The following is a 17,596-nucleotide window of genomic DNA, read 5'->3' on the forward strand; positions in this document are numbered from 1 at the left end:
GCGAAAAGCAAAGGAGAAAAGTATCTGAACGCAGAGTTCCAAAGAATAGCAAGAAGAGATAAGAAAGCCTTCCTCAGCGATCAGTGCAAAGAAATAGAGGAAAACAACAGAATGGGAAAGACTAGGGATCTCTTCAAGAAAATCAGAGATACCAAAGGAACATTTCATGCAAAGATGGGCTCGATAAAGGTCAGAAATGGGATGAACCTAACAGAAGCAGAAGATATTAAGAAGAGGTGGCAGGAATACACAGAAGAACTGTACAAAAAAGATCTTCATGACCCAGATAATCACGATAGTGTGATCACTGACCTAGAGCCAGACATCCTGGAATGTGAAGTCAAGTGGGCCTTAGAAAGCATCACTACGAACAAAGCTAGTGGAGGTGATGGAATTCCAGTTGAGCTATTCCAAATCCTGAAAGATGATGCTGTGAAAGTGCTACACTCAATATACCAGCAAATTTGGAAAACTCAGCATTGGCCACAGGACTGGAAAAGGTCAGTTTTCATTCCAATCCCAAAGAAAGGCAATGCCAAAGAATGCTCAAACTACCGCACAGTTGCACTCATCTCACACGCTAGTAAAGTAAGGCTCAAAATTCTCCAAGCCAGGCTTTAGCAATATGTGAACCGTGAACTTCCTGATGTTCAAGCTGATTTTAGAAAAGGCAGAGGAGCCAGAGATCAAATTGCCAACATCTGCTGGATCATCGAAAAAGCAAGAGAATTCCAGAAAAACATCTATTTCTGCTTTATTGACTATGCCAAAGCCTTTGACTGTGTGGATCACAATAAACTGTGGAAAATTCTGAAAGAGATGGGAATACCAGAACACCTGATCTGCCTCTTGAGAAATTTGTATGCAGGTCAGGAAGCAACAGTTAGAACTGGACATGGAACAACAGACTGGTTCCAAATAGGAAAAGGAGTTCGTCAAGGGTGTATATTGTCACCCTGTTTATTTAACTTATATGCCATCTATGGGGTCACATAGAGTCAGACACAACTTAAGTGACTTAGCGGCTTAGCAGCAGCAGAGTACATCATGAGAAATGCTGGACTGGAAGAAACACAAGTTGGAATCAAGATTGCCGGGAGAAATATCAATAACCTCAAATATGCAGGTGACACCACCCTTATGGCAGAAAGTGAAGAGGAACTAAAAAGCCTCTTGATGAAAGTAGAGAGTGAAAAAGTTGGCTTAAAGCTCAACATTCAGAAAACGAAGATCATGGCATCCGGTCCCACCACTTCATGGGGAATGGATAGGGAAACAGTGGAAACAGTGTCAGATTTTGTTTTTCCTGGGCTCCAAAATCACTGCAGATGGTGACTGCAGCCGTGAAATTAAAAGACGCTTACTCCTTGGAAGGAAAGTTATGATCAACCTAGACAGCATATTCAAAAGCAGAGACATTACTTTGCCAACAAAGGTTCATCTAGTCAAGGCTGTGGTTTTTCCTGTGGTCATGTATGGATGTGAGAGTTGGACTGTGAAGAAGGCTGAGCGCTGAAGAATTGATGCTTTTGAACTGTGGTGTTGGAGAAGACTCTTGAGAGTCCCTTGGACTGCAAGGAGATCCAACCAGTCCATTCTGAAGGACATCAGCCCTGGGATTTCTTTGGAAGGAATGATGTTAAAGCTGAAACTCCAGTACTTTGGCCATCTCATGCGAAGAGTTGACTCATTGGAAAAGACTCTGATGCTGGGAGGGATTGGGGGCAGGAGGAGAAGGGGATGACAGAGGATGAGATGGCTGGATGGCATCACTGACTCGATGGACGTGAGTCTCAGTGACCTCCTGGAGGTGGTGATGGACAGGGAGGCAGGAGTCGGACACGACTGAGCAACTGATCTGATCTGATCTGATGATTAGATATTTTGTAGTTGTCTTTATCAGGCTGAGGAAATTACCATTTATTCCTGGTTTGTTGAGTATATTTATTATGTAAGGGTGTTGGATTTTGTCAGATGCCATTTTTGCATCTGTTGAGATGATCACATGGATTTTGTCCTTTATTGTGTTAAGTGGTTTAATTCATTGATGATTTTCATATGTTGAATCAATATTCCTGAGAATTTTGCATCTGTATTCATAAGGGATGTTGATCTGTAGTTTAGTGGTATCTTTGTCTGGCTTTAGTATTAGAATAATATTGACATGGTAGAGTGAAGTGGAAAGTGTTTTTTTCTGTTTTGGGGGGAAGTATGTGTGAAAGATAAGCATTAATTCTTCTTCAGATGTTTCTTCAGCTTCTTCAGAGTTCACCTCTGCTGCCGTCTGGACTTACCCTTGTGGGAAATTTTTAAATTATACTAATTCAGTCCATTTATTATGGATCTGTTCAGATTTTCTGATTCTTCTAGAGTCCAGTTTGGTAGTTCGTGTTTTTCTAGGAATGCATCCATTTCATCTGAGTTAGCCAGTTTTGTGTCTTATAGTTATTCATAGAATTCCTTTATAATTTAAAAAAAATTTTTTTTTGGTGAAGTTGGTGATAATGTCCCATCTTTCATTCTTGATTTTAGTAATTATATTTTTTCTCCTTTTTTCTTAGTCATTCTAGCCAAAAGTTTGTATTTACCTTGCACTTTAAAAATTGCATTAACAGTAGTCAATTTATTTGCCTTTCCTTTTAGGGTTGACTTTTTTATCCCAGGAGTCTCTGTGGTTGGTGGGTTCTCAATATGCTCCAGCCCTAGGCTGCTGGAACAGGAGAGAATGATAGAACTGGCAGTGAAACATGCAAACCACCCTCCTGCTCTCTGGATCCACAATCAGGTGAGCAAACCTCTGTTTAAACTTGGAGACCTGGGCTCTCTGTCTCTCACAAAATTCAGCTCACTTAATCCACGTAAGGAACCTAGGCTTGGGTGCACAGGGCACACGCCCACAGAGAGCCGCCTTCTGCCCAGAACTCAGATCCCAGAAGGGGTAGAGGAGCAGCATGTTTGTTTGTTTTTACTTTTTGGCTGTGCCACGTGGCTTGTGGGGTCCTAGCTCCCCAACCAGGGACAGAACCTGCACCGCACGCAGTGGCTGGTGGGGTCTTAAACCGGGGCCACCAAGGAGGTCCCCAGGAAGCAGAATCATTCTGATGCACTAAGGGTGATGCAAGGGTGCCCTGGGGCCGGGAGATCCCTTCTGGGTCAGCAGACAGTACTCAGGTGAATCCTACTACAGAATTAAGGCATTTTACTTTATCCATGAGTTTTTGAAAATTGGCTCTCTGGGTGTCTTGTCAGTGGTAATTCTATTAATCAGATTATTTCATCCTCGCTATCCTAAATGAAGGGAACTAAGCTACTGTTCTCTCATTATGTGGGGGGGGAAACAGTCTCTGATCACATACTTTTCCTGCCCAGACCTGAGCACTGCTAAACCCGTGGGGCGGTTGCCTCTCTATTTCAGTCTCTGGAAAGCTCTTCACTCTTGAGTCTGAGACGGAGTCCACATTTGCCGCTAATGACTCATGGTTCACTGTGGGACTCAGCACAGCCCTATGCTGCTCCTCACTACCTACTAGAATTCTGATAACAAAGAGTGAGCTCAGAAAAGATTTGTCTTCTTGATTCCTGATCCTTGTCTTTTTTTTTTTTTTTTTTACTGCCATCCCCTTCATTACTAGACTGTGCCTTCTTTATTTACCAACAATCTCCATCCCATCCCAGGCACTTTCTTCTCCTCTTTACCAGAAAGGAGAATGGGTGCGTGCCTGCTCAGTCCTTAAATCTTGTCTGACTCTGTGCGACTCTATGGACTGTAGCCCACCCACCAGGCTCCCCTGTCCACGGGATTTTCTAGGCAAGAGTACTGGAGTAGTTTGCCATTTCCACCTCCAGGGGATGTTCCTGACCCAGGGACTGAACCTGGATATCCTGCATCAGCAGGAGGATTCTTTACCATGGGCTACCTGGGATCACAAAACAGAGTGTGCTGATTGCAAATATTGTAGATAAGACAAACTGATTTTGAAATTTATATGGAGGAGAAACTAAGATGGCAAAAGCAGTTTTGAAAAAGAAGCCTAAAGTGTGAGGAATCATATTGCTCAAATTCAAGATTAAAATAAGGCTACAATAATCAATACAGTGTAGTATTGGTGAAGGAGTAGGCATACAGATCAAAGGGACAAATTAAAGCGTTCAGAAATAGACTGACACATACAGCCTTTTGAACTTTGACAAAGGTGCTAAAGAAAGTCAACGGAGAAGCAGTGACGTTTTCAGCAAACAGTGCTGAGTAGTTGTCTGTCCATATGCAAAAATAAAACAGAACTCTGACCTAGATCTCACACTTTATATTCAAAATTAAAATATGTTGTAGGTATAATGTCTAAAATGTAAAACTATAAGGTTTTAGAAGACATAGGAAATATTCTGAACAGCAGGGCAGGCAGATAGTTTTTAGACATGACACAGAAAGCAAGATCCATAAAAGGAAAGATTTATATATCGAATTTAATCAAAACTAAACCTTTTTTTTCTGCAAAATACACTATTAACAGAAGTTAAAAAAACAAGCCACAGCCTAGGAGAAAGCGCTTGCAAATTAGATATCCAACAAAGGACCTGTATCCAGAATGTATAAAGAACTCAAAAGGCAGCAAAAAGAAAACAAACCTAATTTTTAAATGGACAAAGGATTGAACACTTGCCTAAAAAGGATATTAGAATGACAAGTAAGCAGTGAAATGACAGTCCACATCATTCATCATTAGGGAAATGCAGGTTAAAACCATACCTAGTGGGCTACGTCTGCAGACCTGTTAGAATGTCTGAGATTTAAAGTGTCGACCATGGCAAGTGATGCCAGTGACGTGGAGCAACTGGAACTCTCATGTTGCTTGTAGTGTCAGCGGGAGTGCAAGGGCTACAGCTGTCCTGGAAAACACTTCTGCAGTTTCATGTGAAACCAACACACACTTGACGGAATACCTAGCGGTGTGATTCCTGGGTATTCATTCTAGAGAAACAAAAGAATTGTTCATACAGAAATCTGAACGTGAATCTTCACAGGGGTTCTATTCATAGTCCTCAAAGCCTGGAAACAATGCAAACGTCCCTCAGCAGGCGAATGGGTGAAGGAGCTGCGATGCATTCAGACAGCACCCAGGCAGACCTTGCTGTGCTGTGTTCCACTTTACTACACTTTATGGGCAATTGTGTTCTTGGGGACGCCAGAGGATGAGGCAGCTGGATGGCATCACTGACTCAATGGACATGAGTTTGGATGGACTCCGGGAGTTGGCGATGGGCAGGGAGGCCTGGCGTGCTGCGGTTCATGGGGTTACAGAGAGTCAGACACAACTGAGCGACTGAACTGAACTGATAATTGAATTTGTGGCAACCCTGCGCTGTTAGATGTTTGTTAGCATTTTTTTTTAAGCAATAAAGGTTTTCTATGAAGCAATTTTTTTATTAGTGTAATTTACAACATTGTATTAGTTTCAGATGCACAGCAGTGACTCAGCTGTTCACAAGTGCGTGTGCGTTCTTTCTCAGATCCCTTTCTCTTCTAGGCGCTTACAGGCACTGAATGCAGTTCTCTGCTGTGCAGTGGGTCCTTGTTGTTTACTGTCTTAATTGTAGTAGCGCATGGATGTAATCCCACACTCTGCATTTCTCTCTCCCCTGCTTTCCCCTTTGGTAACCATAAGTTTGTTTTGTATGTCTGTGAGTCTGTTTCTCACAGAAATGTTTTGTAAATACATTTTTTGTATCATCTTTTAGACTTCATATGTGATATATGATATTTGTGTTTCTCTCTCTGACTTACTTCGCTTAATATGACGATCTCCAGGTCCATCCATGTAGCTTCACGTGGCATTATTTCATTCATTTTTGTGGCTGAGGAGAAAAGGAAAGATATAAGCATCTGAATGCAGAGTTCCAAAGAATAGCAAGAAGAGATAAGAAAGCCTTCCTCAGCGACCAATGCAAAGAAATAGAGGAAAACAACAGAATGGGAAAGACTAGAGATCTCTTCAAGAAAATTAGAGATACCAAAGGAACATTTCATGCAAAGATGGGCTCGATAAAGGACAGAAATGGTATGGACCTAACAGAAGCAAAAGATATAAAGAAGAGGTGGCAGGAATACACAGAAGAACTGTACAAAAAAGATCTTCACGACCCAGATAATTACGATGATGTGATTGATCACTGACCTAGAGCCAGACATCCTGGAATGTGAAGTCAAGTGGGCCTTAGAAAGCATCGCTACAAACAAAGCTAGTGGAGGTGATGGAATTCCAGTTGAGCTATTCCAAATCCTGAAAGATGATGCTGTGAAAGTGCTACACTCAATATGCCAGCAAATTTGGAAAACTGAGCAGTGGCCACAGGACTGGAAAAGGTCAGTTTTCATTCCAATCCCAAAGAAAGGCAATGCCAAAGAATGCTCAAACTACCGCACAATTGCACACATCTCACACGCTAGTAAAGTAATGCTCAAAATTCTCCAAGCCAGGCTTTAGCAATACGTGAACCATGAACTTCCTGATGTTCAAGCTGATTTTAGAAAAGACAAAGGAGCCAGAGATCAAATTGCCAACATCTGCTGGATCATTGAAAAAGCAAGAGAGTTCCAGAAAAACATCTACTTCTGCTTTATTGACTATGCCAAAGCCTTTGACTGTGTGGATCACAATAAACTGTGGAAAATTCTGAAAGAGATGGGCATACCAGACCACCTGACCTGCCTCTTGAGAAATCTGTATGCAGGTCAGGAAGCAACAGTTAGAACTGGACATGGAACAACAGACTGGTTCCAAATAGGAAAAGGAGTACGTCAAGGCTGTATATTGTCACCCTGCTTATTTAACTTCTGTGCAGAGTACATCATGAGAAATGCTGGGCTGGAAGAAGCATAAGGTGGAATCAAGATTGCCGGGAGAAATATCAATAACCTCGGATATGCAGGGGATACCACCCTTATGGCAGAAAGTGAAGAGGAACTAAAAAGCCTCTTGATGAAAGTGAAAGAGGAGAGTGAAAAAGTTGGCTTAAAGCTCAACATTCAGAAAACGAAGATGGTGGCATCTGGTCCCATCACTTCATTGGAAATAGATGGGGAAACAGTGGAAACAGTGTCAGACTTTATGTTTTGGGCTCCAGAATCACTGCAGAGGGTGACTGCAGCCATGAAATTAAAAGACGCTTACTCCTTGGAAGGGAAGTTATGACCAACCTAGACAGCATATTGAAAAGCAAAGACATTACTTTGCCAACAAAGGTTCATCTAGTCAAGGCTATGGTTTTTCCTGTGGTCATGTATGGATGTGAAAGTTGGACTGTGAAGAAGGCTGAGTGCTGAAGAATTGATGCTTTTGAACTGTGGTGTTGGAGAAGACTCTTCAAAGTCCCTTGGACTGCAAGGAGATCCAACCAGTCCATTCTGAAGATCAGCCCTGGGATTTCTTTGGAGGGAATGATGCTAAAGCTGAAACTCCAGTACTTTGGCCACCTCATGCGAAGTGTTGACTCATTGGAAAAGACTCTGATGCTGGGAGGGAATAGGGGCAGGAGGAGAAGGGGACGGACGACAGAGGATGAGATGGCTGGATGGCATCACTGACTCGATGGACGTGAGTCTGAGTGAACTCCAGGAGTTGGTGATGGACAGGGAGGCCTGGTGTGCTGTGGTTCATGGGGTCGCAAAGAGTCGGACACGACTGAGCAACTGCACTGCTACTACTACTAGCCCGTTGCATTTGTGTGGTGGCTTTTCTTTATCCTTTCATCTGTTGATGGACAGCTAGGCTGTTCCCGTGTCTTGGCGACTGAATACTGCTGCTGTGAACATAGTGGTGCCTGTATCTTTCCAAATTAGTTTTCTCTAGATATGCCCAGGACTGGGATTGCAGGGTCAAATGGGAGCTCTAGTCTTAGTTTTTAAGGACCTTCCATACTGTTCTCCATAGTGACTGTGTCAGTTTATATTCCTACCAACACCCTCTTAGTATTTCTTATTTGTAGACTTTCTGATGATGGTCATTCTGACGGGAGTGAGGTGAGGTGGTTCCTCATTGTAGTTTTTTGATTTGCATTTCTCCAGTAATTAGTGATATAGAGCATCTTTTCATGTGCCTGTTGGCCATTTGTATGTCTTCTTTGGAGAAATGTCTGTTTAGGTCTTCTGCCCATGTTTTAATTTTTTTTTTCCTTTTTATATTAAGCTGTATGAGCTGTTTGTATATTTTGGAAATTAACCCTTGTTGGTAGCAGCATTTGCAAATATTTTCCTGTAGTCTTTTTGTTTATGTTTTCCTTTGCTATGCAAAGGAAAGCGTTTAATTAGGTCCCATTCTTTTATTTTTGTTTTTTTGTTTCCATTACTCCAGGAGATAGATCCAAGAAAATATTGCTCTGATTTCTGTCGGAGAGTAGCCTATATTTTCCTCTAGTTTTATAGTATCTGGTCTTAACATTTAGGTATTTAATCCATTTTGAGGTTTTATTTTTCTGGACGGTGTTAGAGAACATTCTTATTTCATTATTTTACATACAGCTGTCCAGTCTTGCCAGCACCACTTTAGTCAAGAGACTGTCCTTTCTCCACTGTGTATTTTTGCCTCCTCTGTCATCGATTAATTGGCTATAAGTGTGGATTTATTTCGGGGCTTACTGACCTTTTCCTTTGATCTGTCTGTCTATGCCAGTACAAAACTGTTTTGATTGCTGTAGCTTAGTGTTAATAGTATAAAGTATTTTTCAATTAAGGTATGTGCATTTTTTTAAGACATAATGCTATTGCACACTTCAAAGACTGAAGTATAGTGTAAGCATAACTTATACTCACTGGGAAAGCGAGCAGTAGCTGTGCTCCAGCACGTGGCCCAGTGATACAGAACCTGCTGCCAGTGCAGGGGAAGCAGCTTTGATCCCTGAGTCAGGAAGATCCCGTGGAGACGGGAATGGTAACCCACTCCAGTATTCTCGCTGGGAAAATTCCATGGACAGGGGAGCCTGGCGGGCTACAGTGCATGGGGTCGCAAGGAGTGCGACATGCCTGAACGTGCACAGGCAGGCACTCTTGATTTCGGTGCTTCATGGCAGTGGTCTGGAGCCGGATCTGCAGTGTTTCCCAGGTCTGCCTGTATTTGTTATTCAGCAGTAAAAACAGATCGGCTGCTGATGCACAATCCAACGTAGGTGACTCTCAGGGGTGCTGTGTTGCGTGAAAGAAGCCAGTCTCATTTGTGCTACAGTCTGGAAGACAGAAACACAGCAATAAAAACAGACCAGTGCTTGATGGGGTAGAGCGGGGAAGGGTGGGAGCAGAAAGGGATAGATGGCAAAGTGGAGTTTGGGGGTGCTAGCGGGACTGTTCAGTATCTTGGTTTTGGTGGTAGTTGCACTTCTCTATGTTTGTGTTAAAATTCATCAAACTGTAACAAAAAGTAAAACAAAACTGTTACTGGAAGATAATTTTAAAAACTAAAAGATCTCTAAACCTACAGCAGCATAAAAACATACTCTTAGGCTCACACGCACACTGTGTCAGTTTAGGCACGTCTCCAGCTGCTTGCCTCAGCGTTTCCATGGGAAGTGCCTCTTGTCACATGTGTTCCCTGCGACCTTCTGTGTCCTTCATTTGGTGTGGTCTTGGCTGCCTCGTTCCTTTTTAGATTCTCTGTGGATTTTCCCCTACTTCTATCTCCAGAATGTATCCTGAACTGATAACACACGCCCTGGGGGCGGGAGTGGCAGGGGCGCCCTGTGCCCCGAGCTCTGATAAAAGGAGCTCAGCCACCCCGGCCCGCAGTGCCACGCGCTGCCTCCGGCCGTCGGCCACCCACATGACCTGGACCTGGTCCTGGTCCATAGCTCCCTGTTTGGTTTCATGGCTCATTGATGTTTCAATGAAGGAATTTATTCTAAGAGGCTGTAGAAAATCTCCGAGTGGCGTTGCTTGAATGCACGTCCTAATCGTGGTGCCTGCTGCACTCTGCCCAGTGGGAGTTGCAGGCAGCCTTTATGAAGTCAGGTTTTTCTTGGAACTGTTCTCACGTGGCTGTTTTCCTCCTGAGGATTTGTCTTTATTAAGCTATCAGAGTGGACAATAGTGGCACGTGAGTGTCTGGGTGGCAGCAGGCTGCTCTGCTGGGACGTGGAATAAAGCGCCATAAACGTCTTCCTTTATTGTATCTACTTTGGCTCAAGCTCCTGGCAGGGTAAAGGGTTCTAGACAGCTATTGTGTGCTGGGCTCCAGTTGCTGTGAAAAAGTTGTTTATTTCACAAGTAGAAAATCTATACCCAAAGTAGATACATTGCCGTGTAATTGGAGGTAATGTCCCTTTACGTGCTTGTGTTTTATACTCGACAGTACTTTTAAGCCTCGTGTTCCTGCTACCCTGGCGGTTTTTATTGATCAACAAAAGACAAAGATGGCTTTTGATTCTTTGCAGATGCTAGCAAATTAGGAGATAGATCTCCTGAAGATCATCTTGTCACTAAAGAGACAACAGGCTTCTTGAGTATTATCTTTCCCTGGGGCACATTTTCTTGCCAACTTTAGAGTTGAAAATACTCTGGTTTCTAAAAACAATAACCTAAAGGCTTTGCTTGTTGTCATCACTAAACACGCTGAAGGTGACCATTGGATAAAATGTCTTCTCTCCCATTTCTTAGCCTCTTTTACTCTTCGATTTTTACAGATAAAGAGAGAAATATATAGGCAAGCAAGAAGGGGAGGGGGTTAGACAGGGATGAACTCCACTGTTGTCATTAGGTCAAGCCTCTGCAGATTTCTGTTTTCGAGACTTGTAGGGAAGGAGCATTTTAAAAGCACCTGGTAGCCAGTGTTGCAGTTCCTGGGTTTTAGTTATTCCTAATGGAATGTGCCCTTGCTGCTAATTTCTTATGTCAAAAATGAAAACTCATATACCATCCTTCATGTAAAAATCTCCTATATATTTAAAATAGTTCAGTTCGGTTCAGTCGCTCAATCGTGTCCGACTTTGCGACCCCATGAATTGCAGCACACCAGGCCTCCCTGTCCATCACCAACTCCCAGAGTTCACTCAAACTCATGTCCATCGAGTCGGTGATGCCATCCGGCCATCTCATCCTCTGTTGTCCCCTTCTCCTCCTGCCCCCAATCCCTCCCGGCATCAGGGTCTTTTCCAATGAGTCAACTCTTTGCATGAGGTGGCCAAAGTATTGGGGTTTGAGCTTCAGCATCAGTCCTTCCAATGAACACTCAGGACTGATCTCCTTTAGGATGGACTGGTTGGATCTCCTTGCAGTCCAAAGGACTCTCAAGAGTCTCCTCCAACACCACAGTTCAAAAGCATCAATTCTTCGGCACTCAGCTTTCTTCACAGTCCAACTCTCACATCCATACATGACCCCTGGAAAAACCATAGCCTTGACTAGACGGACCTTTGTTGGCAAAGTAATATCTCTGCTTTTTAATATGCTATCTAGGTTTAATAGTTAAGAATAGTTAAGTTCAGTTACCACCCCCACCCCCCACCCCCCACTCAGAGAGGATTTCCATTCATTTAGCAGCTCTTGACCAAATTATTTGTGAATTCAAAGAATTTTCATTTTTTCTTAGATTTCTAAATTTTAACTCTTTGAGTGATAGAGCCCCAAATTAAATTCATATCAAAAAGTACTTACTGCATACTTGTCAAGCAGGGTGCTGGGTGAGTGCTCAGCGTTGGCCTTCAGAATCCTTAGGAGGGAGTCCACTCAGTTGATTTGATCAGGAATGCCCCTGATATAAGATTCTTGATTCCTTTGGTGACAGGAAAGGAGGAGGCAGGCGCCTCTGCGTCTTTTCTTCTGTTATAGCCACATGACCAGAACACCCTCCATGTGGCACTTGCTGCCAGGGGCCTCCCCACAGTGTCATGCGATGCCCACCACACCCCAGGGGCCGTGAGCAGGACGGGGGTGGGAGCCCATTTTCCAGGTGTGGCAGCAGAGGCTCTGAGGAGCACACGGGCTTGCTGATTCCTAGGGGCTCTGAATAAGATTCAGCCTTCTGACCCCTAGATCAACGTGTTTTTCTCCAAACTAGGGGTTCTCAACACTGCCAGATCCAGTGCCCCCTTCCATTTCCAAAATGAAATTCAGAGTTCATGTAATCAGGTATATTAAAAAAAAAAAAAACCACATCATCAGTTCAGTGGGCCAGTCGTGTCCGATTCTTTGCAACCCCATGAACCACAGCACGCCAGGCCTCCCTGTCCATCACCAACTCCCAGAGTCCACCCAAACCCATGTCCGTCAAGTTGGTGATGCCATCCAACCATCTCATCCTCTGGCGTCCCCTTCTCCTCCCACCTTCAATCTTTCTTCAATCTTTTCAGATGAGTCAGCTCTTTGCATCAGGTGGCCAAACTATTGGAGCTTCAGCTTCAACGTCAGTCCTTCCAGTGAACACCCAGGATTGATCTCCTTTAGGATGGACTGGTTGGATCTCCTTGCAGTCCAAGGGACTCTCAGGAGTCTCCTCCAACACCATAGTTCAAAAGCATCAATTCTTCGGCGCTCAGCTTTCTTCACAGTCCAAATCTCACATCTATACATGACCACTGGAAAAACCATAGCCTTGACTAGACAGACCTTTGTTGGCAAAGTAATCTCTCTGTCTTTTAATATGCTGTCTATAGTATAAAGTATAATACAAAGGAGAAGCAAAGGAAAGTGATCCATAATCAGACTGTGCTTCAGCATAAAAATGGTGAGTGACGTGAAAGTCACTCAGTCATGTCTGACTCTTTGCGACCCCATGGACTATACACTCCATGGGATTCTCCAGGCCAGAATACTGGAGTGGGCAGCCTTTCCCTTCTCCAGGGGATCTTCCCAACCCAGGGATTGAACCCACGTCTCCTGCATTGCAGGGGGATTCTTTACCAGCTGAGCCACCAGGGAAGCCCAGGAAACTAGAAGGTAGGCTGAAGCAGTCAGTCAGGCTCCTGCTCCTCAGCGTAGGATCTCCGCATGTGAATACACGTCTGCAAATGCAGATGGTGCACAGCTGTCGCCAGGACCACCCATGCGTGCTGCACCCTCGGATCCGGTTTTCTAGAACAGTGAACATGCTTGGTAAAGTTTTGGACACAGTACCGTACAGTCTACATGGCAGTAACATTCTGGAAGATTCAGGTGACATTAGATCCGTGCAAATACTCCTTTCAGGTTTTTTTTATGAAATGAGTTAGGGTCTAGTCTCAGATCCTTGCGAACTGGTTTCACCTCCATGAACGTCCTGAAGATCGTTCAGAAAGACATCATGCAGGGTAGCCTGTGTGCGTTACAGATCACAGTGTGCTGTCAGACCGGCTCTCTGACTTTAAAAAGTCCTCATTTGTTGTATCTGCTGATTGCTGTGGTGTAAATGCCCCCCAGATGGCTGGCATCAAACTACCCGCAGAAACTGGCCCACGGATCTCCTGCAGGTTTAGCCGTTTGCTTAGTAGGAGCAGCTTTGGGACACCCGAGTTCACATCCGGCATCTCGGGCACCGCCCTCTAAATGCCAGCTGGGTTCCTCAGATCACGGTTACACCCTCCAGAATGCCCCCGTTGGGGCAGCGTGGTCCCCCTGGAGAGCCAGCGTGTGCAGCTCTGATGGTCACCCTGGTGTAAGTGTCCTTACCCGGCGTAGCCCCTTTGCCTGCAGGGGTGGGAGTGGTCCTCACCTCCTGCTTCCAGGCTGTCCCCTGGGCCCAGGGCCTCTGCACAAGCCAGCTAGTTCATCACCCAGAAAGTCAGCATGTGGCAGAGTCCCTGAGGCAGGCCTCCTTGTCTCCATCCGGCGTAGCTGTGCCACCTGCGTCACGAAGGTGGACGCGCAACAGCCTGGGTGATGGGCGAGTAGAATCAGTTCATGGCCCTACAGCCACTGTGAGTGAGTGAAGATGGGCCTAGAAACTGATAGACACCCCGGGGGGCGGACACTCAGCCTTACTACGGATGAGCATTTGGTGTAAGGCCTTTGCCACAGAGGACTGACGTCTCTTCTCTGTCCCCCGCAGTGCACCCTGGACTCTGAGGTGGCTGTGAGAGTCGGGGGGGAGTTCTTCTTCGACCCGCAGCCCACGGACGCCTCCAGAAACCTCGTGTTGATCGCGGGAGGTGTTGGGATTAACCCCCTGCTTTCCATCCTGCGGCACGTGGCCGACCTCCTCAGAGAGCGGGCAAGCAAGGGACAGGGGTATGAGATGGGGACAGTCAGACTGCTGTACAGCGCAAAAGACACCAGCGAGCTCCTGTTCAAGGTGGGGAGCAGTGTGCGTCTCGTTTAGCTGGGCGTGAGCATGCTTGTGGCACGGGCCTTTCTTCTCTCCATTCGCTCTTCTCTCCAGCAGTTCAAACCAGAGGCTTGAAAGGCTGAACCCTGTTCAAGAGAGAATTAATCAGCACATCCTATCCTGCCCAGAACTATTTAAAAAGCTAGTGCTAAGGAGGCTCCCAGTGCAGTGACAGAAGAGGGCAGGTCTGGCGGGCTTGAGTCTGGAGGTGGGTGAGCAGAAAAATTCAGCCTGCCCCTGGGGCTCCCCAGAGGGTCAAGAGGCCTACGAGTGGGCTGGGTGCCCCAAGAGTAGGTGTGACCCAGCTCAATACGTGAAACCCCCATCAGCTGCATCTGCAGGAACTAAGTCCCTCTGAGGGAGAAGCCTGTCACTCTGGGTGGCTTTGCAGCTGCAAGGATAAACAAAAGAACAGAAACAGTTAAAAGACACAACTGTGGTCACTGAAACTGCTGCTTAATTGCCCACGCCTGAGAGAAAAGAAAAAAGCAAAAACTCCTGGAGAGTTAGTAATATGCTTGTTAGCATATTCAGATTTCAATTAAAGGCAAATAGCCCCCCGCACTCAGATTGCTCTGGCCTGCCCGGCTGCAAACAATGCCTCTCTTAAGTGGAGAGCCGAGCAGCGGACGTGTGCAGAATTGGCAGTGGAGCTTCGGCTTCCGGGGGGTGCACATCTGTTTTGGTTTTTTAAAATTGTCGTGTGACCAAATACGTTTGACATTCCAGAAAAATATCCTCGATCTAGTAAATGAATTTCCTGAGAAGATTGCCTGCAGTTTGCATGTTACAAAACAGACGACACAAATCACTGCAGACCTCAGACCGTACATCACGGGTGAGTCCCCAGAAGGCGTTTTCACCATCTCCATGCCATTGCCGTGTGGATGTACCAGTTGGTTGAGTGTAAATGCTTTATTGTTGGGATTTGCTGGCTGGGAATGTCACTACCTGGGGGACTGAGAGATGATTCATTATGGAAACATAAGGAGAGATTAGTTGGGTTCACTTATTATATACAGATCTCCTGCTGCCTATATTAAAAATTTATTTTCTGCATTTTTTAGGTGACCTTTGCGTCATTGCTGTAACATGCATACAGAGAATTTATCCTCCAGCTTTGACTGAATCAGTTCCATTTGCCATGAATAGTCATTTAAATTTTTCGTGGTTTCCCCTCCTGGAAGGATTTCTCACAAAGCAGTTTAGTTACTTTGCTGAAGGCAGTTTTGAATCTGTCCCAAAGACCAGCACGCTGCGCGGCCCTGTCTGGAGAGTGTGTGGTGACCGGCTGCCCGCGTTGCTCGCTGTGGCTTCAGGAAGCCTGGAGACACGCTGTCAGCTGGGATCCGGCCTGGACGCCCGCAGGAGCCAATGCGTGGATGACTCGGGGCACAACCTCTGGGCCCAGTTATTGAAAATAAACTCTGTTGCCAAGTTGTGGTCAGTGCTTCCTCCTTTCGGTACAAACGCATCTGGCTCAACTTGGTGTCTATTCTGTGTTTTCGGCAGAAGGAAGAATAACGCAGAAGGAGATAAGAGATCACATTTCGAAAGAGACCTTGTTCTACATTTGCGGTCCACCTCCCATGACAGACTTCTTCTCCAAGGAGCTGGAGAGCAGCCGCGTCCCCAGAGAGCACATCTGCTTTGAGAAGTGGTGGTAGCGGCAGGCGGGGCCGAGAGAAGGAGGCAGATGAGGCCTGCGAGGCTCACACACAGGGCGCTCTGTGGTTCGGCCCGTGATTTTCCTCTGCCCACTCTCTTTTTAAGGCTGTGGACTCTGCCCAATTGGAGAAACAAGTAAAAGCAGCTGACAGTTAAATGATAAACTTGTTGCAAAAACTTCATTAATTAAACTGATTTTTACTACATTGACTTTCTTTTATGAATAACTGATTATCTCATGGTGTACCTTGAATTGGTCAATACATATTTTCTCTCAAGGGAAAAAAGACACATCCTTCACCCATATGAAACTACTGTTTTGTGTGTGAAATGCAGGCTCTTTAAATTATTTGACAGCCACGTATGTATCTTTTGTTGAATAAACGTAAATGTGAGATCATTTGGAATGGTTTCTGTTGAATGTCTTAGCTTACCTTCTTGTGGCCTGCAGCCTCATTTCTTCAGACTGTTAAAAGTTGGGTTTGGAAATAGAAAGCTGTTGGGAAAACTGCTTTAGGGTATTGAACATCCAGCATATTTGCTTCTGTTAATGAATATCCTAAGTATGTATCCTGACTGTGAGTTTCTCCTCAGATGAAACCTTTTCTGAGGCCCATGTCTTGGCTGTCTGTCTCAGCGCTCCACGTGTGAGGTGGCTTCTCTTCCGGGACCAAGGTGACGATGAGGGCTGTGTTCTCTGTGATTCTGCCCTCAGTGTCTGGGTTTGATGGGCTGTACAAGTGTGCTCAGGATTGATCGCGGGGTGCAGAGCCGATTCCAAGTCCTGCTGCTCTACCTCATATTTCATTCTGTGGCCAGGGTTGTTCCTGGCACCACGGCTTTTGAGTGGCTGAAAGAAAGCAGCTACCATTTTAAGTGCTTGCTAAGCCTGGGGTCAGGAGGCGGTCCCCAGAATGGGTGGAGAGAGTTGAGAGCCTTGTCTGAGGCTTCCCTGGTGGAACTGCTAAAAAGAAGACTGTACTCCTTATTTTTGTGTAGATTTTTAAAAATCTGAGAAATGTCCCCAGGCTCAGGCCAGGCCCTCCTTTCTGTGACAAGGACCACGGCTGGCTTCTTGGAGAACCTCATGAGGTGCATGGGGTCTGAGAAGAAAGGTAGACCAGCGTGGGAGGTGCAGGGACCATGCAGAGTTTAGTCCTCAGCTGAGGAGAGAGGGCAGGGGGCCCTTCCTCCTCTCCATGGCAGGTCTCGGGGACTCCAGGGCGTAAACACATCATTCATCTGTGGGTCCCCGTGATGGCTGGCATCACCACGCTAGCCTCGACTAGGACGTTTTGAATTTTGTTATGTTTTAAGCAGAGGTCATTGGTCAGCTATTTCAATACCAGATTTGATTTCACTAGGAGCAAAGAAGAACTAAAGAGCCTCTTGATGAAAGTGAAAGAGGAGAGTGAGAAAGTTGGCTTAAAGCTCAACATTCAGAAAACTAAGATCATGGCATCTGGTCCCATTGCTTCATGGCAAATAGATGGAGAAACAGTGGAAACAGTGAAAGACTATTTTAAGGGGGCTCCAAAATCACTGCAGATGGCGACTGCAGCCATGAAATAAAAAGACACTCCTTGGAAGAAAAGTTATGACTAACCTAGACAGCATATTAAACAGCAGAGATATTACTTTGCTAACAA

The 17,596-nt window shown here is 45.3% G+C and overlaps 1 protein-coding gene across 3 annotated transcripts in view; it reads left to right on the plus strand.

Annotated features, from left to right (window-relative positions):
• The window catches only part of OXNAD1 (oxidoreductase NAD binding domain containing 1), a 52,908-nt gene extending 36,561 nt beyond the window's left edge, over window positions 1–16,347 (plus strand). For 2 of the 3 annotated variants that reach the window (XM_061425186.1, XM_061425192.1), the window contains 4 exons: window positions 2,644–2,785; window positions 14,004–14,246; window positions 15,009–15,117; window positions 15,792–16,347. In XM_061425186.1, the coding sequence (XP_061281170.1) occupies window positions 2,644–2,785; window positions 14,004–14,246; window positions 15,009–15,117; window positions 15,792–15,946 (649 nt within the window). In that variant the 3' untranslated portion in view covers window positions 15,947–16,347. Of the gene's footprint in view, window positions 1–2,643; window positions 2,786–12,867; window positions 13,611–14,003; window positions 14,247–15,008; window positions 15,118–15,791 lie in introns of those variants that run through there. The other variant, XR_009737971.1, reaches the window with a different exon arrangement.
• Window positions 16,348–17,596: the final 1,249 nt, after the last annotated feature.

Source organism: Bos javanicus, chromosome 1 (assembly GCF_032452875.1).
Source record: "Bos javanicus breed banteng chromosome 1, ARS-OSU_banteng_1.0, whole genome shotgun sequence".
Classification (NCBI taxonomy): domain Eukaryota; kingdom Metazoa; phylum Chordata; class Mammalia; order Artiodactyla; family Bovidae; genus Bos; species Bos javanicus.